This window comes from Castor canadensis, chromosome 8 (assembly GCF_047511655.1).
Source record: "Castor canadensis chromosome 8, mCasCan1.hap1v2, whole genome shotgun sequence".
Taxonomy (NCBI): domain Eukaryota; kingdom Metazoa; phylum Chordata; class Mammalia; order Rodentia; family Castoridae; genus Castor; species Castor canadensis.
In genome coordinates, this window is record NC_133393.1 from 3386205 (window position 1) to 3413163 (window position 26959).

Below are 26959 nucleotides of genomic sequence, written 5' to 3' on the forward strand. Positions count from 1 at the left end.
ATAATTAAGATAATTGTTCATTTTCTGATTTTTGTGAGTCTTTTGTGTATGTTCACTTCACCAATTTGTTCATTTTTTGTTCTATTTTGGTTGAAGAAATTAAGACATGTTGCCTATTCTTAAATATTTATGTGGCGTTATAATTTCATTTAATATTTAAGAAAGAAGAAAGCCAATACTTCATTATGTTAAATCAAAACATGTTGGAAACACACCAACAGTGGTATAGATTATATGCCTATGTTTTTTTTAGTTTTAAACTAGTGCTATTTAGCTGTAAATTCATCTTTCACTTTAGTTTTAAATTTAATTTGAAAAGTGTTTGTAACTCTTTCCCCAAAATTGTTTCTGACAGAAAATTCCATTCTTAGTCCCCTGCCACTGAAGTGGTTTTCGAGTGTTGCAAATCTGGTCTATTTGGTGCCTTTCCTCTTGAACACAGTGAATGCTATAGTTGCCTTTTTAGAAGGGAAACATGGGTTACTAGAAATTGGACAGAATCCAAGCCTCAGTCAGAGGGAGATGGAAAAAATAGAATCCTATACCCCTGAGCCCTGACCAGTGTGGCTTAGCATAAGTCACAAAAGCAGTGTCTATATTGTGCGTTCTTGATAATGCGAGCAGTCTTGCACTCACAGCTTCAAGCTGACACAGAGTAGGTATAAGTCAAAGTCAACTTGCAGAGTGACTTCATTTGCAAGTTGGGACGCACCACAAAAGGCAGGATTGGCATCGCTTAGCCAAGTTCTCCCTACTTGCTCATTTGAAGCCAGAGAAATGGTGTCTGTTTAACACTCAGGTAGTCTTACCCCGACCTTGTTACGTAACTGCTTTTATAAACTTCTGAGGGGATCTTAGGTGTTTGTATTGTTGGGAATTTGGCGGGGAAATTTGAGACAGGATCTTGATTCTCATAAAATTATTTTCAGATACTCCTTAAAAAGTAAGGTGAGTATTTCCCTGCAAATGAGGTTTCTTCAAAAGACTGCTATTCACAATGGAGACTTCTCACAACTACTTCATGCAGTTTTATATCACATTTGGTATACTGAGCACACACAGAACCTGTTTCTGTCAACTTAAATGTGCTCCTTATTTTTATAAGTAGATCAGTAAGAATACATACATTCTGAGGTTCACTTTTCCCAGGGGTCTGGATTCCCTTTGATGTTTAGCATAACATCTGCCACATGCTAAAGTATTAAAAGTGATAGTTGAATTGAATGTTTGCAACACAACCAAAATGACTGAATATTGTCCTAAAAAGAAATGCATTAAACCAGCTGAGTGCAAGTTTTCCTTTGAGGCAGTTCAGGGAAGTTATTGTTCTAAGAGACACGGGGCAGGTGATGTTAAACACACGAGTATGTGGGTGTGCTTATCAATCTTATGCAGATAACATTAATAACATTTACTTCTTGAATTATTTCCTCAGATTATAACTAAGCATGAATGAAAAGCAGGGTTTAGGAGCAGAAAGTAAGTGCCTGCTCAGAAAGTTTAGCCTAAAGTGACTGAGAACAGGATAATTTTTGCATTTTACTTCCACACTTTTCACGATGCATTTCCCTAGCGGTAACTTGTCACCTGCCAGCAAGAGGATAACTTCTCTGTTCCCCAGCCTTCTCTTTGTAAGTTCGCTGGGATTTCATGATCAACCATGGGACATTCTGCATTGAGTAAGAAGAAAGGAGGCCTTATAGTTTGCAGTTTTTCTGATAGGTTGCTTCTTTGTTTTGGCGAAGCAAATTGTTAAGGAAATTCCTGAGAAATGTGTTTTGGGATTCAGATTTTTGATACCTTCCATGGGTGAAAGTACCATTATTATGTGAATATTTGACACTGAGGTTGAAAATTGAATAGTTTCCATCATGATTTTGAAGGCACTGTTCTCTGCTCTTTTGGACTGCAATGTTGCTTCTGAAAAGTCTAAATTCATTCTGATTTCTTATCTGTATCTATGGTGGTTTTGTTTTGTTTTTTTGTCTCTGCAAGTGAGTAGAAGCCTGCTTGCCTCCAGTGTCCTAAAATCTCAGTGGTGTGTGTCCGCTGAGCTGAGCACACAGCAGGGATGGTCAATCTTGAAACCTTTTCATTTCAGATCAATGAATCAAATGGTTTCCTTTTTCTTTTATTCCTCGTTTCTCATTGTAGAAGCACTGTTATTTGGGCTAATTCTGAGATAATATTTTTCTTTCTTTTAAGTATCCTCTCTTTTTGTTTACTCCCTGCAGTATTTTCTTTCCTTTCTGAAAATTTCCTCAGTCTTTCAGAGACTGATTTTCTGCTTCACTTCCAAGAGGTGTTTTAGTATTCTCCCTCCTTCCTTCTCTCCCTCCCTCCTTCCCTCCTTTCCAGCATTTTTTATTTGTTTCACGGATGCAATAGCTTCTCTTAGCACTCAAAACATACTACAATACTTTTTTAGTGGGTTCTTTCAAGTTCTTTTTTTTTTTTTAAAAATCCGTTCTTACCTTTATATTTCAAGGTAGGAACATTACTCAGCTATCTAGTGATCTTTGGTTGTTTGATTTTTTTTATTAGGGATTAAAAAGCTGGGCATGGTGGTTCAAACCTGTAATCCCAGCTACTTGGAAGGTGGAGAGGGAGGGATCATGATTTGAGGCCAGTCTCGACAAAAAGTCAAGGAGACTGACTCTTACCTGAACAAACTAACTGGGTGTGGTGTTACACGGCTGTAATCACAGCTACGTAGGGGGTAGAGGTAGGAGGACCACGGTTCAGTGCTGGTCTGGTCAAAAGCACATGACCTTATCTGAAAAATAACTAAAGCAAAATTGACTGGGAGTGTGCCTCAAGTTGGAGCATACCTGTCTGCCAAGTGCAAGGCCCTGAGTTCAAATCCCGCTATCACCAAAAGCTGATCAGAAGCATCTAGCATATGGGTCTTTTCTCTTTAACAGTTTTCTGCTTTTGCATTTGTGGAGACTTACTTTTTCCTTGAAACTGTCAGCTTTCAAGGAGAGGACGCTTGTTCTCTTTTGTAGAAGGCACAAGGCTGGCTGTGAACACCCTGACAACCAAGTGAGGAAAGACATCTAGAGACTCAGCACCCAGCTGCATTTGTTTGCATAGTTCCTCTGTTTTTGGCATTCTTCAGGACCGCGCTCACAACTGTGTGTGGTGATGCCAGGAAGGACCCTTTCTAGAAAACTTCAACCTTCTGCACATTCAGAAACACGGCACGAGGAGAGAGACCTAAGGCGCCACCCACTTTGTGAACCTCTAACACTCCTTATTATGGCTTCACACCTACACCTGCCCTTGACACTAATTTTTGTAGCTAGGAGATATAACCAGCTCCTGACCACTTTGAGGAGTACATGGTTTTAAGCAGGCTGGTATTCATTGCTTTCTGTTGCAGAATTCAAGTCTTATGTAACAGTACGTATGGATTAGTTGGATGGATTATCAAATAACATTAAGAACAAGTCAAACTTTTAACAACAAAAGCATGAAAACAAACTTTCTGATAACTAATGTAAAATCAGATTGGAGAAGCAGGAAATTATTTTACTTGAATCTAAAATGAGATAATCTGATATGAATCTTGAAAGACTATTTGAGAAGACACACACTCTGCTGGTGTGCATCCTAAGAAACTTAGAAGGTTTGCAACTCTGGACGCAAACCAGATATTACTCAAAGTTCATAGCTGAACTTTGCTCTGAGTTTTGTGGTTGACTTTAAATTCCAATATAAAGGCAAGAGCCAGGAATGGGAACCCAGATCAACCAAAATATGAGATTCTTTGCATGAAAACACTGCGACCTGGGACCAGGAAGGCTCCTTTAGCTCTACTTACACAGTGCTCTCATTGAGCAAAATGTAGGGCGGTCATGTGATTCCCTTCTTGATTCTAGTGCCTGTTACATCTTTATTAAAGTCCTGGAATAGGTCTCCAGTCACAGAAAACCCCTTAACAACATGTAGTGATTCACAGAACTCGTCATTTTACCAGTGAGTCACGAACTGTGTATTCCAATTTCTGTCTGTTCACATAAAGACTGAGAACATGAACTTTCACTTCCAAGGAGGCTTCGAACAAACAAGGAAGTCACAAAACCACCACAGTTTTGAGGAAAGCCACTATTTTCAATGTTTTAGAAAGGAGTTTCAAAGTTATGATTGTGCTACAAAGGTTTGGAGATTATATATATATATATATATATATATATATATACACACACACACAAATATATACACATTATATATACATAAAACACTTGAGAATTTAATTCATATATATTAAATAATTATATATACATTATTATATATTTAGATATAATTATATATTTTAATATATATTTTCTATATATTTTAATATATATTATATATTATATATAAATATATAATTTATATTAAAATATATACTAAATAATTAATAAATATATATGAATTAAATTCTCAAGTGTTTTATGTATAATATTAATATAATATCTGTAATACATTAAATATTTAAATATATATATAATATATAATTATATATAAACATAATATATAACATACTGTTATATGTTATATATTATTAAAATATATATTTAAATAAAATATATAACATATATGCATATATGAATTAAATTCTCAGGTGTTTTATGTGCATAGAGTAAAACCAATGAGAACGCAGGAAATATTGTTTTCAAAACAGCACATAATTTTCTGCAATTCACCATTTATTCTGTAAATTATTTTAAATAGAATTTTATTAATTGCCATAACATGAAGCAATGCTATTTCTTTTTTCAGTTAGCTTTTTCTCCTTCCCCCAGAGTAATACTTCCGTTAAAGAGTCATCAAGATTCCATTAAGTTAACATATGTTTTTAAGTACCAACATAGCTAATGTGAAACTGAAAATAAATATGACATTAGGATTTTCTCTAAGCTATTATTATTTACTTGAATTTCTTTTAAGGAAAAAAACAAACCTACCACTTGAAGGAATGCTACTTTGCAGCAAGGGGCAGGGCTTATTTAAGGATAGGTGGCTGCAGGGCTCTGTTTTGGATTTAGAATAGCAGGGTGTGAATTTACCCTCCTCCCACAAAGGACCAGTTTCCCCTAAGCGAACTCCCAACCCCCCCCATTCAAATGCCTGCATTAACTCACTGTAGGCAAGTATCGAGGTAGAGGCTGAGTGTTCAGTAGCAGAAGGTCTGCCGTTATCAGGCTTCAGGCCTGCAGGGGCAGGGTGGACAACAGCAAATGGTCACCTCTGGGGAACAAACCTGCATCTCCCTAAACAGGAGAGGTAAATCAGCTGCTCCTAGGTTTGCATGTATTTGAAATCAGTTCTTGTGCTTTTATTCCTCAACCTAGAAACTGTAAGACTCAGTTTCTGTGGCTCTGTTAACTTTATATGTCAATAAGAATGATCACATTTCTCTGTGACTTCCTTCCTTCCCTGTATGAAACCACTGATAAACCCATTTGGCAGAAAAAAATTATCGTTTACTTTTGTTTCAAAATGACAGATTGAACCACAAAATTGAACTCGAGTGAACTCTATAAAAGTTATCATACTGACTTAAAATTTAAAGCAGTTAATTTGAGAATGACATTTATTTGTTTGTTCAGCTACAAAATTCTCATATCTTTTAAACTATATAAACTCTGCCTTTAACCTACTTCCTTTTTCTCCCATAGAGAAATTCTGGACAAATTTCATTTAATTGCCAACTTTTTGTTTTTTCAAGGATTCTTTCCATGGAGCACAATTATTTTTTCTGAACCAAATGTTCCTAAGTGAGCACTGAGTACACTAAAGATATGTTAGGAAAAATCTTGATTATATAAATAAAATGTGCTACCTCTGACTGGTGATACTGTCCTTGAGAGGAGTGACTTCACTTTGACACCATGTGTAAAATGACATCAGATTGTAAGCAGAAGTGGGAACAGATTTCAAGCTAGGGAAAGAGCTATTAGAGGGATAATAGACTCTTGATGTCTGTCTTTTCACAGTAGCACAATAGCTAATTCCTCTGACTTCTGACCTTTTGGTGTCTTGTAACCAAGTATTGGCATTAATCTGCTACTTATCTGTCACCCGCCACATTTGATAGCTCCAGTCTCTGTTTTCAATTACTAGTCATTAGAGAAGCACTGAGCAATTTCACAGAAAACTCACAAAACCTTTGACCTGTTTTTGTCAGATAACCACAAATATCCTCTGTAGAGAAAGTATCGTTTTCATTAATTTCAAGATGTAAAGGAAAGTCCTTTGCATGTAAACTGTATCACCTTCAGGTAGTTAAAAATGGACTGCTTTATTTTACTGATGGATCAGAGGAATTCCTGAGGTCGTTTGGTGAAATCTGGTGAGATTAGAATGGTTGACCTCTCGCTGCCAAGCAATCTATGAAAGGAAAAAAAATTTTCCACTAAAGAAACCCCAAGAGCTAAACATTTATCAGAAGGTGGTTATCAGATAGTTGTGCCTTTGTGTTGACTCCTTTCAGGCAAACGTAAAATCTTCTCAAATATTTATACACAGTGAGGTTGAAAGTCAATATTTACATAGTAAACATATTTACTCATTATTCTGGAACTAGTTTTTGACTTTACAAAATGAATTAACCAAGTCCTCTCTTCTGCATGTATTCCAAACCACTTTTTGACATTTAGTACTAATTTTTAACCTACAATAATATGAATATTTGTTTTTCACTCCTAATTAATAATTTCCTATATAATACTTTCAAGATAATAAAAATATTTTTTATACATTGGGATTAATTTAAAAATAATGAAATGATTTTAAGTCTCCTTTAGAGAGTCAGTAAGTTTTATTGACTCATATTTCTGGGCAATATGACTGTTAAAATATGTGCTTCCATGTGGTCTACCTTGTAGATGTGAAATAGCTAAACAAGGTGTCAGATAAATATAATTATTTTCTACCAACCCACTGTTGTAGGAATCCAGTTTGAAGATTTTGTAAAGCTCTATAACAATTTTAAAAGCCACAAACATTACTCTGTTTTATTAATAAACCTATATTCTAATAAATAAATAACATTTTGATAATCAAAATGTTTTAGGCGACTTATCAATTGTATATAATTACCTTTTGTTGACTATTGTTTTTATGGGGATAGGTTGAGAAGTACGAAGGTAAAACACAAAACATAGAAAACATGGATAGTCAGGCATTTTACTCATTCTGATGCAAGAGGAAAGTGTTTAATATGACAGCTCCTGCTTTTTGAGAGCTTGTTATATTCCAGGAATATGCTGAGATGTCTCTCTCTGTTCTCGCCCTCCCTCCTCCTCCTTCTTTTTTTCCTGTTCTCTCTCTCTCTCTCTCTCTCCTCTCTCTTGCTCTTTCTCCCACCCACAGAAGATATACTATCTTTGCAACAGCACTGTGAAGAGACCTACTATTTTTTCTCATCCTGGCTGTTAGGTATTATTTTTCTCTGTCTTCTTAAGTATAGGACTTTACTGAGATCATTTAGATTATAACTTTTTCTAGACTGAAGAAATGTAGTTAATAAGGTTGACATTTTAGGATTAGTAAAGTGAGTGTATGAGGAACAGTGAGAAAGAGGAAGGTAGTACCAGTCATTCAGGATAGGGTGTGGGCTTTGAAACTAGACCTTAAACTTGCTTAAAGGGGACTGGCGCCCATAGTTCTTCCATTGAATGTAAACTACATCACAGAGTAGTACATTCAACAACACCTCTCTGTGAACATGAGGGAGGAAGGAAAAAACAAGATCACTTCACAATCATATCTGAACGCAGATTAAAAGCAAAAAACATTGCTTAAATCTAAAAAAGATCAAACATCTCACTTCCTGGATAATATTACTGACTGTTGCCTCTTTACCAGTTACAGCTTTATCCTATCCTCCTAATTCTTACTTTCTAGAAAGAGTTATGAAGATACCACGTGATAAAATTACCTCTTTTTTCTGAGAGCAGGCAGTCCTGTGCAAAACTCTCCCTCTTCTTAGCCTGATGTAGAAGCTCACAGCTATAATCCCAGTACTCAGAAGGCTGAGACAGGGGATCTTGAGTTCAAAGCCAGCCTGATTACATAGTGAGCTTGAAATCAACCTGGACTAAATAGCAAGACCTTGTCTGAAAACCAACAAAACAAACTAAAAAAACAAAGCAAACAAACAAAAACTCTGCTTCTTAGAACCTTCTCTCAAATCACCTAACATAATGTCACTGAGTCTTTTCTAACACACTTGTCCTGAGACTCCCTGTGGCATCCATCCATGACAGATGTTGACACAAATCAGTAAACCCAAATCTGTTCTACAGGTGTGTTTCTTGTATTCTGTGGTCTTTAGATCTAAGGAGAAGGGAGAAACTAAGTATGCAGGAAGAGAGAGCATGGTAAGACTGAGAAGAGGAGATTGGGAGCAAGGCTCAAGTAGAAATATTGACCTTGAATGAAAGAGGAAAGCTTTCACCCTGAGACAGAAGTAGTGTCATTGTGAGATGTAAACATTATTCCTGGCTTTGTAGCTAACTCATAGAAATAATGTAAAATCTATCTCCGGGAAAAATAAGGGAGAAGAAACTATCATTATCTGTGGCTAACTTGATTAATAAATGTCAGTTTTCTTAACAATTCTATTTTTGTCACCTTCCAATGTAAAGAGGGCAAGAAGACCTTGAGAACACTTTTATTCCAACTCCAAAGCTGTCTTTACATAAGATTTAAATATTTGTGCCCCCCAATTGTTAATATTTGTAAAGAAATTACTGAATAAGTATTGGATGACCAATTAAGTTTCTTAAATTTCATAATTAGATGTATTTTAAATTGATTTCAGAAACTGATTTTTAGTTATCATGTTAGAGTACTTAAATTATTTAGCAATTTCATCTTTGTTTTGAAATTTTCCTTCCTCATAAAATTTTATTTATGTAGTATTTAGGAGTCAGAGTATTGTAAGAATAAATTATTTCTATAAGCTTATTTATTCTTTATTGTGCTTGGTAGGGGTACATTGTTCTTACAATATAACAAATACACCATACTTGAATTCACCCCCAAAGAACAGAAATTTTGAATGTCAACTGAAATTGTTCTTTGAAGAAAACATCCAGGAAAGCAGTTTTGTTGTTCAGGCCACACGTCGCTGTGTGTTATATTAAGAGGCTTTCAGAACTCTGGAATCTGCAGTTTACCACACTCTCTGGAGTGGTTATTCATTCACAGAAAATATGTATATACCATTTGCTGACCAATGAATGTTTCTCAGTGGACCAGTCAATGGGGGATGTCTTTCGAAGTTATACATCTTGGTAGTCACATGATATCTTTGTGCTTTTTTCCCCCCTTTTTCTTTTAAAGTGCATCACAAATAAGTAATAACTCTGTAAGTAATCTCCTAATGATTTTTCACCCTCAGCAGCAAACAATGACCTGTATTCTTTCAACAGCTGGCTGGGCTCCAGGAGAATGCTATCTCTGCCTTATAGCTACTGGTTCTGTTTGTGTATTCTAAGTTATAGCTCTTGTGTGGGAGATTTAGACTGATTGCCCCTAAATGCATCTTCTTAAAGCTGCAACTGAATCACCAAATAGATAAAACTAATCCTCTGCTAATTAATTGTAGTCTTCAGATACTGTAGACATGAAAATATTTAGCTCAGACATTTCCATCCAATTTCTACTACTGATAAAATCATTCAGGGAGGTATCTGTTTAGAGAAAAAGACTCTTAATTAGTCATTGATTTCTGTTAAGTCTCAACAATAGAAAGTTGTGATGTGTATCTAAGCAGAAGTTTAATCCTTGTAGAATTTTGGCAGGCTACAGCAATTTGGATGTAGTTTGGTGCTTAATGAAGGCAATCCTTTTTTCTATCAGACCGTTAATCATAGACTGTGGATCTCTACATATCTTTACTTCTTGTATGCCTTGATAGTGCTACTTTGTAAACCAAAATAGAAGAATAAGTATTTCCCTTGTTCTGCCGGTGAAGTTGAGCTTTCTGTTGCTCTGGATGGCTTTGAAGTTTCATGTAGCTGGGGATGTTTGGAGAATGCACACATTCTCAAAACAAAGTATATTCACTGCCACTGTTTTGATTATGATTTGAGTACTTAAAATGTATGTTTGGTGAATTTCTGATGGATCATCTATTTACGTGTAGTTATATTTGCTCCTATAGTTTCTTTCCTGGTTCACATAAAAGAAACAATGTCTGTGGTTTGAGATGATGAAATGGTCCTTACTGTAATGTTAACCCCAGATGTGTGTCTTCACCTGTCTTCACTTGTGTCTGGTGTGACTTAAATGAGCTAACCCTCCTGCTTTTGTTTGTTTTGTCTCCATTAAGAGACTTTCCACCACCAAATAGGACTATGTCTTTTATGGAGCCTTGCACATCTTCATCTAGTGTAAGAGTTTTACTAGCAATGATGGTAAAGAATCTTCAGGAAACTCATGGCATTTACTTGAGGCAATATATTCATTAAGGGATGAATGAAAAAAAGAGCATATTTAACATAGTATGAGTCTGAAAGCTAACAGTACTGCACAATTTTCGACTTCTTCTTGTTCATTTGTGTATCTTTGAACCTTCCCAAACCATTTCTCACTGCAATGGTCACATTGTGATATAAGGATAACCAATGCTTAATAGTTATCAAATTGAAACAATAGCAACAAGACACGGATCTCACTTACAAAAAAGCTTACATTTAAGGAACAATAATTGTGTGTGTATCCTGCTTTTCATCAGTTTCAGGAGTTTTGATCTTGGGAGGGATTTGATGAACTCAAGGGTTTGGGGTATAGAGTTATCCAGCTGGAGAATTGCAAGTATTTCAACATTGGAAGCTATAGCTGCATGCTAAAATGCGGCTGTGCTAAATGGATCATGTTGCATAGCTCCATACTCATCTATATCATAGTAGTTCAAATTATTAATGCAATCATTTTTCATTCATGAAAATTTCCTTAGATGGGAAATGGAACTGATATTCAATATGAGTAGAAATAGAATACGTTGACTTGTTAAAGATGAAGATCAAAGGAGGTGTGTTCTAAAAGAATGAACAGAATCCAGAAAGAAGGGAATCCTCTGTATGAAAGAAGTATCTCAGAAGGAAGGGTTCTTTAGAGGGAGAAGATTGAAAGTACTGAAAAAAATCAACATTCCTAAGAAACAATTATATGCAAGTAATCAACCAACAAACGAAACTACAACCAGAAAAACACACTCAGACTTGTGTTAATAAGGACTTGGGAACTGAAATCTTGACCTTGGGAGGAAGTCTTTTGTCTTTAATTATAAAGTTTGGAATGTTGTACAAGTTACAAAACTGATGAACATAAGTAGGCCTGTGAGATTTAATAAAGTATGTGTCATGCACTGTCATTTAAATAAGTTACCAGCTTTCACTTACATGGAGCAGGGTGATGGTGAGTGGCAAGAGGACCAGACTTCATTCATTTATGTAATCATTCTTTCAGCTAATACGTATCAGAAGACTTCTGTGAATTAAGTTTTGTATTATGTTAGATGTTAGTTAGACTCAAGCCACTTATTCTCTAGCTTGTTCTTCACTTTCTTGTGCATTTCTGAAAAACATTGTTTAAAGGTACTAACAATGAGCTAATCTCAGAACTGTGGGATATCATTACACAGGTGCTGTGAACATTTAACAAAGGGAGACCCGTTACCACCTAGCTGTCATCAGCGGATTTCTTATTTTTACCCCCTTCCTAGCATTACTCTTGGAGGTCACTGAGATTACCTTGTAAATATCTGTGGCTATCATTAGGAGCTCAAGGCTATAGAAATACAAGGCATTCCGGGACTCACTCTGATAGGTCCCATGGAATTTACTGTTGCAATTATGACTCAAAACAATAGGATATAGGAATTTGAGTCACTAGACAAATCTGCAGTGCAGGTTTATTCTGTGTGGTGTATTTAATACAACATTTTATTAAACTCTTTGAAAATTTGTCCCCTTAAGGGGTTAGGTTAAACAGTCTGGGTTAGAAAAGTGAAATTTTATAATAATGGCTGAAATTCTAGCTTTCCACTTTATTACACTAAGCTCTCACAAGGGACTCTGGGAAGGTAGGTGGCTGTCCATACATAAATGCAATACTCTTCTGCATTGTGCAGGTGCACACTTCAACTGGATTCCAAGGAACTTAGGTCTCAGCCCTGATTTCTAGGACTATAGTTTTGTTTGGGCTTAAAATTCAAATATAAAATTTATTGTTAGTGAAAAATCGTTATTTCTTAGAATTTTGAATATTGCCATTCAGACTGGAGAAAATATATTTTTGAGTGCCTGGTTGCTGCAAATCTGTGTAAGTGGGGCCTCGAATAGTTCTGCTTAGGCAAATGCTTGACCACTTCTACAGCAAAGTGGTAGTTTTTCTAAATACCAGCATAGATAGACACACTAACTTTCTTCATGCCAGGTAATATTCAGTTCATCTGCCATGCAAGACTGAAGCGAAGTCCGTTTTTCAGGACACTTTGGATGCTAGACTTGTGAGTGCAAGGCTCTAGACCTGCGTTAATAAAGTAGGAGAAACTGACAGCGTGAGTGGAAGGATATGTTGGCATTTACCAGCCATAGGCCACCTGGAGAACAAAGGCAAGAAATTGTGTGTCCCTGTCAGGATGTTCCGCTCAGACGTGGTGCCCATCGTGACCATGCAGTGTGAAGGTCTAGAAGCTGTGGTTCCCCAGTATTCCTTGGTGGTTACCATCCACTCTTTTCCTCAATCTTAATCCTTTTTCTGGATCAGACTTCTAAGTTTTATGTATTTATGGCAGTGTTGACATAATTTCAACTAATATTCTTAAGATGTTCTTGAATCTTAGTCCAATTTTTGGAATTTGCAAATCCATTTATATCACTTGTATTTTTTTATCTTTCTGCAACAAAGTTTTAGCAATAAAACACATCATTCGACAAAATTTAAAACCGTTGCTGTTCAGTGCCTTGAACATAGGGTCTTGCAATGGATTTTCTGGTGTCTCTGCCCCATGTTATTCTAGATAACTGAGAATATGAGACGCTAACTAATACAAAGAAACGGCCCATCAAATGATAACACATTTCTGTAAATGAACCTTTATAAAGGTAGCTAGTTAAAGATTTTGGTACCCACTAGATATAGACTGTACCAGACAAAATGACATTTTACAAAGCAGTATTATACAATAATATACCTGACACCTACTGTCCTAAATCCACCAGTATTTCTTAATATACTCAAGAAAGTAGTTCTCTAACTTCATTTGGGAGAAATAAAAAAGTAGTTAAAGGGGAAAACTTAATTCTGAATAAGAAGACAGAAGACAAAGGGAGATTTTTATGCTTCACCAGGGGAAATAATTTATAAAAGTGCCATAAAAAGATGAGGAAGAATATTACATTTTGAGATAAACACTCTTCTGGGTATGACAATTTAGAAATAAACTTTCTTACGGGCACTAAATTAGAATTAGGTAGAAATGACTTCCCACAAGAGTGACTATGGATGACGCATACTGTCTGTTTCACAGTGCCAGAGAAAGGATTTTGAGTGTTTTCATTATAAAGAAATGCTAAAAGTTTGAGGAGATATATTTAACATGTAAACATTATTCAATGTATGCGTGTGTTGAAACATCACATAATACCCTATTAAAATGTACAATTTTTGCTTTTATATATCAGCTAAAAATTAATTTGAATCAGAATAGTAATGTTTCCTAAAATGGAATTAATTTATTCTTATATTCATTTTATTCACATTCATATTTATTCAGTTTTCTTTTCTCCCTGACTTACAAAATGGCACAAACACAGTCCTTGCATCTCAGCAGGTCCCTAGACTCCTCCCTATTCTCCCCCTGTGGCAATGCTAAATCTCACCCGAGACTTCTGGAGGTTTCTCTTCCATCTTTCTGGTGTCTGTATGAAACCCTCTGTGTTCTGGTACCCGGTACCTACTGGCAGTCACTTCAGCGCCTTCACTTTAAAAACACTTGGATAGCCTTGAACTGAAAGGTGTGAGGCGTTTCCTTTACCTGGAAACATTCTGGAGTCTGTGGTTTTTGTGTTTTCCAGTTTTATACTGACATGCTTGTTTGTTTTCATTTTCAAAAGTGGAGAATTGACCATTCATTTCCATGTTTTTATAAAGGGCTAACTTTTTCCTTTCTTCTTCATTTTTTTTTTTAGTTGAAAGAGACAAGGATTTTTCTCACCAGCGAAGACATTATAAGGAATTTCGGTTTGATCTGACTCAAATTCCACACGGAGAAGCAGTGACAGCAGCTGAATTCCGGATCTACAAAGACAAGAGCACTAATCGACTTGAAAATGAAACGATTCAGATTAGCATATATCAGATCATCAAGGAGTACACGCATAGGTATAGCTTTCTATCTAACTTACTATCCTAGCAAAAGTCATTTACAGGCCATGGGATCATCTACCAAACATACATACAGTGATATTCAGAGCCAGATGAAGACACATTGCAAAGTGAGTGACTGGTATGAAAAATTCCTTCTACAGCCCACAGATTTTCGTACCCTTCACACCAGTCTGTGCACCAAGCGATGCTTCCCGTATGTGCTTTCTTGGTCTTTTGTCTCATTATGTAAACTTGTTCTTCACTCCCTTCCCCCCCAAATACTTGCATCTTATTCTGCCCCTGTGAACTTTTCAGGTAAAAAGATTTAGATCACTTGGCTTTCTATAAGACAGAGAAGAGCTGCCTTAAACTCTGTGGTAGCAGAGTAAATTGTGCACAGAGTGGCATGTATATTTTGGTTTTATTTGCAACAGGTTCTGACAGATAACCCATATATGTATCCTAAAGATGCTTAATTGAGAATTTCACAAAATGCAGTTAGTCTAAAACACTAAATTATGAACAGTTTATTGACAATTGCTACAAATGAACCATGAAACCAAAGTGCTAGAAAGGGACCTTAGAGGTCTTCTTTGACTTTTAACCCAATGCAGAGACCACTTGGGTAACACCTTTAATGGGTGTGTGTACGTATGGTACACACAGACACACACCACACCATCGAAATCCTATATTGTGGTGATATCCATCTCCCAGCAACTTCCACTTATCAGACCAAGAGATTCCCTTTGGTGAAATACTATGTTCCTCTTTGATGAGACAAATACTTCAGGACAGTGTCCTGTCCCATCTATCCTGCTCTCCTTAATACCTGTTTTTACTTCCTGTTGTTTAGATTTTTCTTGTTCTTTCAGAAGACAGAGGAACATTACTCCCTCAGAACACGTAATGAAAATTTAAAAACTTCTAATGTCAAATGCATTTGAAAAGCCTGCCTGTTAGAAATTCTCTAGGATGTTCATACTCTTAGGCTTTGTGGTTAAGAAACTCCCATTAATTCTGTCTTGTCTAGTCTTCCTCAATATTAGCTGTCTATAGTCTTTGAGTGTACAGTGTTTATTAATATCCTGTGGAATACTGGTTAAGCAGGATGCACTTTAATAAATTCTGATCTGTGTGCATTGCTATTCTTAAGAACACTAATTTCAAGGCAGAAAGACTTGCACGCCTTTCTCAGTTTTAATAACTGTCTAGCTACTCGTCTTGAGTAAGATACATTTTTGAAAATTCTTAACCCAGTGGTATGAAGTTACAAATATTATTTTTTCAGAGACAGGACCTACTATGTATAGTAAATATGCTCATACATTATTTTTATGCTAAAAATGATGACATCTTTTTAAATTGAGAGATAAAAATTGAAAGCAGCACTCAAAATATTATTTAATAATATTTTCATAATTTAAAAAGTTTTATTTATAATTCTCTTTGTTGGCTTCCACACTCAGACCATATGCTTTTTAATGTCTCAAGCCATTTCTTTTTGTCCTCAGCACTACTGATTTGCTTGGTCTGAATTAATATACCAAATATTTTTACTCATCCTTGGGCTACTACTTTCATGAACACATCCTAAAATGTTTGAATTATGTTCATGTAGTCTTCCACACATGTTTTTATGCATGCTAAATTGTACTGGGATACTTAACATCTTAAGTATTTTTCAGAGGATCCGTTGGTACACCTGATCTCTGCCCATGGAATGTATTTATTGATTGAACCTAAATAAATACAATGCAAATGTATTTTCACACAGGTAAATTTCACTTTCCCAAAGTGTTGCCTAGGAGTACGTAGGTGGGATCCTTGCTGTACTTTAGCCTCATGTTTTATGGATAAATCCTTCATATTTAAGACATCATCTGATCCATTAGCCAACAAGTCTATGAGTTCTTTGAGAGTGTTATGGAATCAAATTTAATAAAAACTTACAGATGCATTGTGTCATGTCTTTTCCCACTTACTCAGTAAGACTCACAGTCTCCCACCTTCTTCATTCATGCCCGCCCTTAGTTAAATGCCTGCGATTTAAAGGAGTGTTTTGATATTTATCTGAATCTTTGAAGGTTATCCAAATCTTTGTTTTTCTTGGTAAAATGTTAACACATTTTGTATCATTTCACTCATTTAATATTCTGATATAAAACTGACAGCCCCGGATTCTATATATAAGTCATTACTCTTCAGTCACACCTCATATATCTGACATTATTGGGAAATGGCGTTTCTACATGATTGAGTTTTCCAGATCATCCAGCTGAGCCCCGCATGCATGCTTTTGTTAAGCAGGCACAGAGGACACAAGGCCGAGTAAATAAGACCTCGAACGCTCCTAGCCTGGAGGCCCAGGGCTGTGGTGGGCCTGCCTCACACAGACTTTAATAACCATAATACAAAGTGCTAAGCACTATGAGGTAAGCATGCGCTAAGTGCCGTGGAAATAAGAACGAGGGGAAATTAATCCATGTGGGAGGTGAGGGGCCTTACAGGAGGCCTCTAAAAGGAGTTGGCCTTTGAGTTGAGCCTTTCAAGATGAATAGAACTTTTCTGTAGGGAGGGAGGGAAGGAGGGAAGGAGAGAAAGAGAGAGAGAGAGAGAGAGAGAGAGAGAGAGAGAGAGAAAGAGAGAGAGAGAGACAACACTCCTGTATCCTAGAAGAAATATTCCTATGTTTAAATGTATAATGAGCTATACATTTGTACTAAAATGTACAATGCTACCAATAAGAATAGTAGCTAGCACTTGCACATTAATGAACATTCTTCATGTATCATTGCTGTGCTAAAGAGCTTTACTGCAATTAAAATTTTAACAAATATATATATACATGCATATATTTATATATCCCCCCCCAAAATATCTGCTATATAAGCATCAACTTCCTAATGCTGGGCTATGGATATAAATTTCTGTGCTCTATCGTGAAACCATTGTAAGCTAGCCTGCTCGATGTCGTTGGCCACCTTCACTCCTTGGATGTATTCAGTTAAGCTGTCATCATTCTAGTTCACAGTCAGCTTCATATTTACATCACCTCTAGGCCTCCTGCTTCTCTAAGATTTGTGATTCTTCTATGGACATTCCTCAGAATGTATTCTACTCGAGAAGATTTCCTGGACTCTTGAGAGAAGAAGAGCCAATATCAGAGGAGAGGATGTCTTCTCTAAAGTATATAGGACCCTACTCAAGAGTAGCTTGCATTTCTTTAGTGTACAGGAGGCGTGCTTTGCATTTGCAGTTCTCAAGTGGGCAACTTGGCGCCCGTTGGAAGCATTCAGCAATGTCTGGAGATATTTGTGGTTGTTGCAGTTGGTGGAGGCTGAGCATATGTTACTGGCACCCAGTGTATGGCAGTGCTGAGGTTGTGATGTGGGTGGGGATGGCCCTAAACCTTGTGAAAGGCCCAGGGCAACAACTCTACTCAACAAAGAATGAGTTGCTCCAAAATGGGCATATTGCCAAAGTTGAGAAGACCCACACTATATGCCTAAAAACAGGAATGATTTGCATCATAAAACCATCTGTTAAGTTTTCTTTGACTATTTCACAGCTGGTCTTATATGAAGAGGCTCTTAGGGATTTGTACTGGGTACCGACCATCCTCATTCACCGGGAACATGAAAAGTGATCGGGCTATTTGCGTAACAGTTCATCTCCTTTTTTCTTATTGAATGAAAAGCTCTCCTGTGGATAGGCCTGGTAGAACAAATTTAGGTTTCTCTGTAGGGGAAAATGTGGGATGATGTAATGCCAGGGGACTGGCTAAATATTAAAAATGTCTCGATAGCTTAACAACTTCTGCAGAGTGAAAAGTAATTGAATTTTCTTAATGGAAATTCAACTCATTAGTTTTTTTATTTCTGGCACCCTCTTCATTAACTTTTTTGCTAATAGTATTATTTCACAAATTTTAATCTGAATCTTTTAAATACAGCATAGGATCATATATTCTGGAAAATAATGCTCAGAGATTCATAAAATTTTTAATTTCACATTTAAGGAATGGAAAATAATGACCATTTGAAAACATCAGTCATGAACAGATTCAGATTTTAGCAATTTAAAGACAAAACTGCTTATGAAACTTTTGATATAAACTCCAAAGAATATCATTTATTACTTTGTAGTCTTTTTCTAATGTGTTTCATACTAGACCTATAAAGTGAGATCTTAAATGATGGTATTTGTGTCAAGCACCCAGAGAAAAATGCATTCTTCCCCTTTTTGTGCTACCTTTTTATTTTTACTAGAGTTTGACAAGCTATTCAAAGAAAAGGGAGATGGAAGAAGTGAAACAATTGTAATAATAGAAATTTGGGGAAAAGTAGAAATGTCACTGAAGACTATAAGGATCATGCTTTATGGAAATGAAACAGTGGGGCAAATTTTCCTCTTAAATTTGTCTGTATAGCTTATAAGTAATTTCCTACAGCTTTCCCTGGCCAGGTTTAGTGTCTCATGGTTAGATAGGGAGTAGCTATTTAAAGGGATAGCTTACTTAAGCAACCCTTTTCTTTCTCTTTACATGTGTGAAATATATATATATACACACACATGTATATAAATACATATATATGTATATAAATACATATACATATACACACACATATATATCTGTACCTAAATTGGAACTATTACAACCAGGAAAATATTTTTTTTTCCCTATTGTTTCTAATTCACAATCTTTTATTGTTGATTATCCAACTAAATTTACTTTGTGATAAGGTTTAAATTATTTTTTCTTTTAATTGGACTTAGAGGTTAAGGCTGACTAATGGATTATGTGTCAATAGATGCTCCTAAAGTTGAAGAAAATAAATGAATTTCTGCAACCAAAACTTGTAAATATAGGTTATTAATGTGTATTTTACATAATAGTTGCATAAATCAGTTCTGTCCTTCATCATGCTCTCAACTAGAATGCATACAACTTATTCAATACCCACTTAAATACCATGAACGTATTGTTAAGAAAATAGTAATCAAACTCAAGAGCCAACAAGACCATATTCACAGGGATTATGACTCCAACATATTTCTGAGAGACACAATGCAGTCCATTGCAGAGCATAAGTCAGTTATATTTGATGAAATAAATGAACCATTGTGGGTGATAAGGAATAAGGGTTTGTTACAGGGATATGACTTTCTGCAATCCTGGGATGTGGCTAGCCAGTTCCTTTAAGGCCAATGGCTCTGCATCTGGTGATGTTTCTAATAACAGGCAGCTGGGAAGGAGAATGGGGGTGTAGATTTAGAGAAAACAGGAACTGGAACCCGCCACGATAAGTTGGATCCCTCAGGGAAAATTAGAACTCATGTCTGCCCTGTACTTGTAATGATGTGGATAACCTACAAGGGAAACTGATGCCCTGCATCTTAAGTTCAACATAATCTTTCCCAGGATGTAGAAAAGCTGACGGAGGTGATCTTGCAGAAGAAATTTGGGGCCAGGGTTTGAGGAAGTGGATGGGATGCTTTCCATGGGAGCTGGAAAAGCTGTAGTCCCAACTGTCCCAACGCTAGACCAATGGCAATGCATATGAGTGGCAAGAAAGTCTGTGATTTTACCATACTCTGTTGCTTCCCTTCCTCTATCCAACCCATGTGCGATTATCTCGTGGGTGAGTTCAACACAGAACCAAACAGGGAGGGAAATTTTGGGACTTACGGTTTCTGTCAAGACAATGGGACAAAATACAAAATTACAACAGTTCAAACTGGTCAATTAGACAAAAATAGTCATTCATAACCATTCCTAATTTCTAAAAAAAAAAACCAAAATAATTCTTTTAACTTTTAATCCATCATTGAACATTCATTGCTTTTCTAATCTTAGATATGGTGTAACTTTAATACTGAAATATGAAATAGTAATTATACTATCAAAAGTACTTATACTAGATGGTAGGTAGATGTAGAAGGTATGAGAAAAAAGATAACTTTTTAGTATATATAGAATTCCTTCATCTCAAAATAAGGAAGAAGTACCATGATACTATAATTTTCATTTTCTGTGACTTGTTACAGGTTTGAGCTGCTATCTATAGCTATCTATATGTTCCTTCTTCCATTATGCAATCCATATTTTTCTGTTTTAACGAGCACCGTGGTGAGCCACTGTTCCTTACCTAGTGAGGTAAAGCAGTTCATTCTTGTGGAGCCTGGCTCGTTACTAGTGATGACTGCATTGAGCTGATTCCTGTTGACTTTTGCCATCTGACAAGGAAGTACAAGAGGTGTCTCAGAAAATCTCCTGTACCTATTGTGGTAGTAGCAGGCCAGTTTATCCTGGATGTTTTAGACCATTTATCCCACATAGTGTAGCAACTTCTAATTGGCTTGTTGAATCGTTGGCAAGAGGAGGTCAGAGTGGCCAAGTGGCTGTTTCAACTTTGAATTTAGTAAAGTCATTGTCATGGCCAGGATTGTGCCGTTGGGGAATAAGAGCTCTGGACCAGCAAAGACCAATGTCTTAGGAATCCAAAGCAACATTTTGCTATTTGTGCAGAGAGAGAGAAAGAGAGAGAGAGAGAGAGAGAGAGAGAGAGAGAGAGAGAGAGAGAGAGAGAGGTGCCATCCCATTTCATGTGATTATGGAAGAAACAGTTGTATGGGCTATATTGATTGTTATTTTAGATCAAGTTAAGCTTCCTGAAGGATATCAGTTTATTATTGTACGATAATGTTACTGAACTTGTGCATAACTGGGTCATCAAAAAGACATTTCACTCTCTTATCCGCCTCCCAGTGATGGGGGCAGTAGAGACCAGAGAATTCCATGGGCACGGTCCCCGTTCTGTCCTTCATTTGCTTTGAAATGAGTTTGTGATCCAGAAGCAATGGTGTGTAGAATTCTATGAGTAAGTGAATAAGGCATTCTGTAGGTTCCTGGCCTGTGATTTGGGGAAAGCAAGGCAAATTTATAACCATGTGACCCAAGGAGGACACAAGTACTGCCCCTACAACACTGAAGTAAATGGTCTAAAATAATCAACCAAACACAAGGCGGCTGTCATTAATCCCTGTGGGGATTGCTGCAATGAGGATTTATTGTGGAGACTGACCTTCCACAATAGTGGGGCTAACTGTAGACACGAGGTTTTTACTCTACATCTGATGATACGACCTCAGGGCAGACAGTCAGAAAGGAAGGATGGAAGTGAGATAGAGGACACAGGACAGAGCACAGACCCCACAAGGACAGATGAGCCCACCTCCCAGCCTCCCTGCCAATGACACAAGTAGTTTCCTAGCTACTAAATTCTTCTTATTAATGGTGCCCCCATGCTCTGACTTGGTCTTTTAAGAGAATATGGAAGTTAGTGGAATCTGAAGGAGCTGAGTGAAGCCCAAGTGCTGCCCACACCATTCAACCAGCAGATGCTAAGGGTATGCCTAAGCTGAGGTAATGCCTGCTCATACATCACAGTGGTAAAGAGAACGTGGTTTTCAGGGCCATCTACCATACTTGAAAAATGGCATTTTTGGAGTCTGTATATGAAACTGTCATGGGAAATACTGTTATCAAAAGTAAAAGTACCCACAAGATGTTTTTTGTTGATTTTATCATTTATTTAGATGGATAAGTGTTGTACCCACGGTGCAATGTCTGACTCTATCTCATGTAAGTGACTTCTAAAAGGGAGAATTCTAATGACAGCTAACTGCTGAGTTTTTGAGACAAAATTCCCAGGAATAATTATGAAATTTTTTTGTGCCCTCTTTTTTCCCTACCTCCTCATCTTTCTTTTCTCCTTCCTCCTCTCTCCCTCTTTGTCTTCTTTCTCCTTCTTTTGCAAACAATTCTAACAAAAATCCAAAACCAAGACTGATTGAAGTCATTTAAAGATAATGTGGCTTTCCAAATAACTCCTTTCTAAACTTTGTGGGTCAGAATTCAGCCATTTAGACACATCTGCATTATGGCAGACCATGTAGACCATGTACAAATTCAAATGTAAAATGCCTTGTCACTCTTCTTTTTTTTATATATCTATCTGCAGATATTGATGTAGCAATATATTGGATATTATACCTCTACAACATGTGTCATATTTGGTCTTGACAAAACTTTAAGAACAGGATATTGTATCATTTTATTACCATGGCATTTTTACACGGAGGTAAACTGAGGCTGAGTAATTCCTTACTTGATTAAATCCTCACTATTTCATTATAAGGCACTGATATTGGTCAGAAGTCAATAAAAGTTAAGTTTTGGCTCTTTCACTATTATGTTCTTAGATATAGACCTTCAAATTTCCCATCCACTGAGTTGTATTCAGATGAGCTAGAAGCATGGAGGTAACTCAAATTATGACTTCTGCTGCTCAGTCTTTAGCAGTATACATATTCTTCTCGTATTTTAAAACACCCAAGGCTTACATATGAAGCTCTTACCCTTGTAGCAAAATGAAGAGGACTCTCACAGAGTAGGTACAGGCTCTCCAGTTCTTTCCTCTTGTCGTGATTAAAGTCAGATCTGCTCACATATATTCACATTGACCATGAATGTCAGTACACATTGCACTGTTTTCACCTTTGCGCGCATGTACTTAAAATAGCTGATACTTCATATCCAAGTAAGTCCTTCTGGGTACTGGAAATATTTTACCTGTTTGATATGACTGAGCATTCAACCACTGCATGATGACTTCATTAGCTGTAAAGGAAGGTACATTATGCTGATGTATATCACACACAAGGCAAATGTCAAAATTTTACCTGACAAAGAAAAGTAAAAATTTGAGTAACTATGAATTTCCAGGAATGTACATTTACTTACACCTATTTGTTCTGAAAATATTTTGGTGTTGATAAGTGCTGCAATGTCAATAAAGATTCAATATTCACATATAGGATTTTTTCTGCTTTAAAAGTACATTTGAATAACGTGCTAGGTTAAGTTGTGTATCCTTTGTCCCAAACTCTTAGGTTGACTTCCAACCTCCAGAAACTCAGAGTGTGACCTTATTTGGGCTTATGAATTCTGCTGCTAAGTCTTTAGGGCTTTTGTAGAGCCAATGAAGCTCATGTGAAATTAGTAGAAGTGGACATTTGGACAGAAACGTGCAGAGAAGGTGGAGATACGAAGAGATGCAGGGAGAAAATGGTCATCTGCAAGCTGAGAACAGAGACCTAGAATAGGTGTCCCCAGACTCCAGAAGTAGCCAACCCTGACGATGCCTTGGTTGGAGCTTGTGACCTCCAGACCCATGACACAATAAATGCTTTTGTTTAAATCACGTCAACAATGGTACTTTGTAATGGTACTTTTGGGAAACAGGGATGGCATTTTGAACTGCTGGCTTACATACATTAATGTAAATAGACTTTATTTCCTGTGCTGAAAAGACTTTGATTTTTGTTTAAATGTTGTAATTGCTTGAAACACAAAAATTATAGAATTATTCCTGAACATATCTTTCTACATATTTTTCTCTACTTAGATGAATTAATATTTAAAATTTCCTCTTATTAAATATTGTAAGAGTTTCTTTAGCCTACTTTTTTTTTTGCAGTACTGGGATTCAAACTCAGGGCTTCACACTTGCTAGGCAGGTGCTCTACCACTTGAGCCACTCCTCCAGTCATCCTATAAGAGTGTGTTTGTTTTTGTTGCCCAGGCTGGCCTTGAACTCTCCATCCTCCTGCCTCAGTCTCCTGAGGGCTGGGATTATAGGCATGCACCACCTTACCCAGCTCGTAAGAATTTCTTTCAAAAGTCAAATAAAAATAGTGAGACAGGGCAATTGTAATGAGCTTATTTTATACTCTGCTTAGAAAATACTTAGGATATTTTATTTCTTCCAGTGATATAAGTACTGTGTTTTAGTGGAGAAATTTTTGCTTCAAAAAAGGTATCTGATTTTCTGTAGAATTAGTGGGGATTTATTTTTAACACATAATTATGAAAGTTCCCATATGAGTGCAAATTACACAATCATTGTCATTGTGTAAGTTAGTTATAGACTCAATTTTCCCAAAGCAAATTCTGATGCCTATAAGTAATGCAGAAGAGCTTTTTATATTAAAGGAGAGAGAAGGAAGGAAGGAAGGAAATGGTCAGTCAAGAATAGCACAGTATGATCCTGCATAGGAAACCATGGTGGCGCTTAAAAAAATCAAACTTTTATAACTTTTCCAAGGTGATTTAAAGCACATGGATTTTTAAAACTAGACACTGCCTAGCGTTCCTTACAATGAACCGTATTCAACATCAGTGAAACTGAGATAGTTAGAGCTTGCGGGAGATTTTGGTTAGTTTTTTTTCCTAAATATGACCATTAAAACTGAAACTGTTTTCCTCAGAGATGCATTAGTGAGAGTTGAGATTTGGTCAAGGATAGTTGAAAAGATGGCATATTTAAAAAAATAGAACTATCACATAAGTGGCTACCTAGAGATGTTTGTTAATTTGTCTCTAAAACTTATCTCTTGGTTCTTTTTTGGTTTTTCAAGTATTTTAAAGAATGGCATGATAAACTCTGCAGAACTGACTCAGTATCTTTGCCATATTGCAAATGAGGGCTGCCTTCTTCTAGCACCTGAGTATTTCCCAGGTTGACTCCCAGCAATGGGGTAAATTCCAAGATTACAGTTTCAGAGATGTTTACCAAATACCTAAAAACTAAGGACACTTTATTTTCTTTATTCTGTTTATTCAGTGGGTTTTCCAAACTAGGAGGAAAGAGGCAGGGTTTGATTAACATTCTCTCATTCTGTGATTATAATGGATTCCTACAATTCAAGAGGAAAATAAATGAATCCTTTCACTGCTTTGTACTGTGGTATCTCCAACAGCATCCAGTATCAGATTTGAAAAAAGTGTCTGCAGTCTTCCTCTAGTAGATGGCATGTTTGAGATTGTGAAAGAAAGTAAAACAAGTGTAGTCGGTTATACAGTAGCCAGATGATTTAATCGGTCATCTTACTTTTATTTCAGTTTGTCTAGACTAGTGAGAGAACAGTATAAATCAAGTTAAAATAAAGAAATGAAGGTGTAGTTTCTAAATTATAGACAGAGATTTTTACTTTTTTGTTAAAAATAGTTCAAAATTTAAATTTTAGAATGTCTCTAAAGAAACAATTTCTATGTATGATCTGTTCAAACTTTCTTTTTTCACATTTTGTAAGCCACCTTTATGTGACTTTTTCTATGATATAGATAGATAATTGATGGCTAATGCAATAGAATAATACTCAATGTAAATGACATATGTCTCCTTTATATATATATAAATACATGTGTATCTTTACATACATAGTATTAACAGTGATAAAAATGCAAAGTAGTGGTTTTTTACTTTATCTTGAAGGAGTTCCAGTGTTTTACAATTGCCCTATCTGAACCTCTATCCCATCAATATGAAAATATTGCTGTAAAGATTAAATTTTGAAATTGGTAACATTTAGCTTAGACACTACTGATAGCAAGGAAACAATAAATTAAATAATTCACTATAATTGAACAAATACACATATATTTGTAAATTTTATGTGAAAGTTAAGATTCAAAAGTATATTCACCAGTGTTAATAAGTCTAGCCCTGTAAAGATTATCCTACATCATACAAGTTCCATTCACAGCCATTACTGTCCTGGGACTTAGACTTCAGACGATGCTAAACCCAGTCATGGTGGGTCATGCTGCCCAAGTCATGGGATTTATCCCTTGATCCAAAGGCATGCTCTGTAACCCTTTCTTGGCCTTTTGCATCTATGAAAGTATTATAATAAAAATGTGAAATATGAGAAAACTATCCCTAAAACAGATGCTCAACTTGAGCCCTGCCTGTGGTCCATTCTTTTGGGATCCACAGTCATCCAGGCTGGAGCATCAATTTTCATTTCTGTCTCTCCTCATTTTACTTCTTTGTTTTGAGGGGTACTTACAGATGTTGGCTTTCAGGAACACTGATGACCAGGGACCATATTAAGACCACTACATCAGTTTGCAAAGGCCAGAGAGAAGAAGGAAAATGGAAATTACTTTCAGATATTACTAATCTGTACCAGGTTTGGATTGAGAGAAGAGCATAAAGCATTCTGTGTTTTATCCTTCCACACTTGTTTCCCTTGTTCTTCAATCAGCTTCTGTGTTTAAAGGGTTCTTTTGAAATGTTTTCACTTAAGCATAGGAAATGATGACCTTCACTCAGACCTGTGACTTCTTTTTTGTTCTTTTTCTCCTTAGGGATGCAGATCTCTTCCTGTTAGACACAAGAAAAGCCCAAGCTTTAGATGTGGGTTGGCTTGTCTTTGATATCACTGTGACCAGCAATCACTGGGTGATTAATCCACAAAACAACTTGGGCTTACAGCTTTGCGTGGAAACCAGCGATGGTAAGCACTGAATTTCAGTATTTTGTGGGACTTGTTTTGACACATTGTGGGTCACTGCTTTCTCTGTGATTTAATCAATGTTTGCTTTATCCTGATCTACAAGGTAACACATTCCATAAGATTGTACAATATATTCGATTTATGAACACACTTATTCACTGCACACTATTTGTCAGGCTTTGGGGTCTAAGGTTAAGGAAAAGAGGTGCAATTCTTG

The 26959-nt window shown here is 36.4% G+C and overlaps 1 protein-coding gene across 2 annotated transcripts in view; it reads left to right on the plus strand.

The window, feature by feature from the left end:
* The window catches only part of Bmp5 (bone morphogenetic protein 5), a 102534-nt gene that overhangs the window by 38449 nt on the left and 37126 nt on the right, over positions 1-26959 (plus strand). For both annotated transcript variants that reach the window (XM_074081871.1, XM_020153248.2), the window contains exons 2-3: positions 14196-14388; positions 26594-26742. In XM_074081871.1, coding sequence (XP_073937972.1) covers positions 14196-14388; positions 26594-26742 — 342 coding nt within the window. The remainder of the gene's footprint in view (positions 1-14195; positions 14389-26593; positions 26743-26959) is intronic.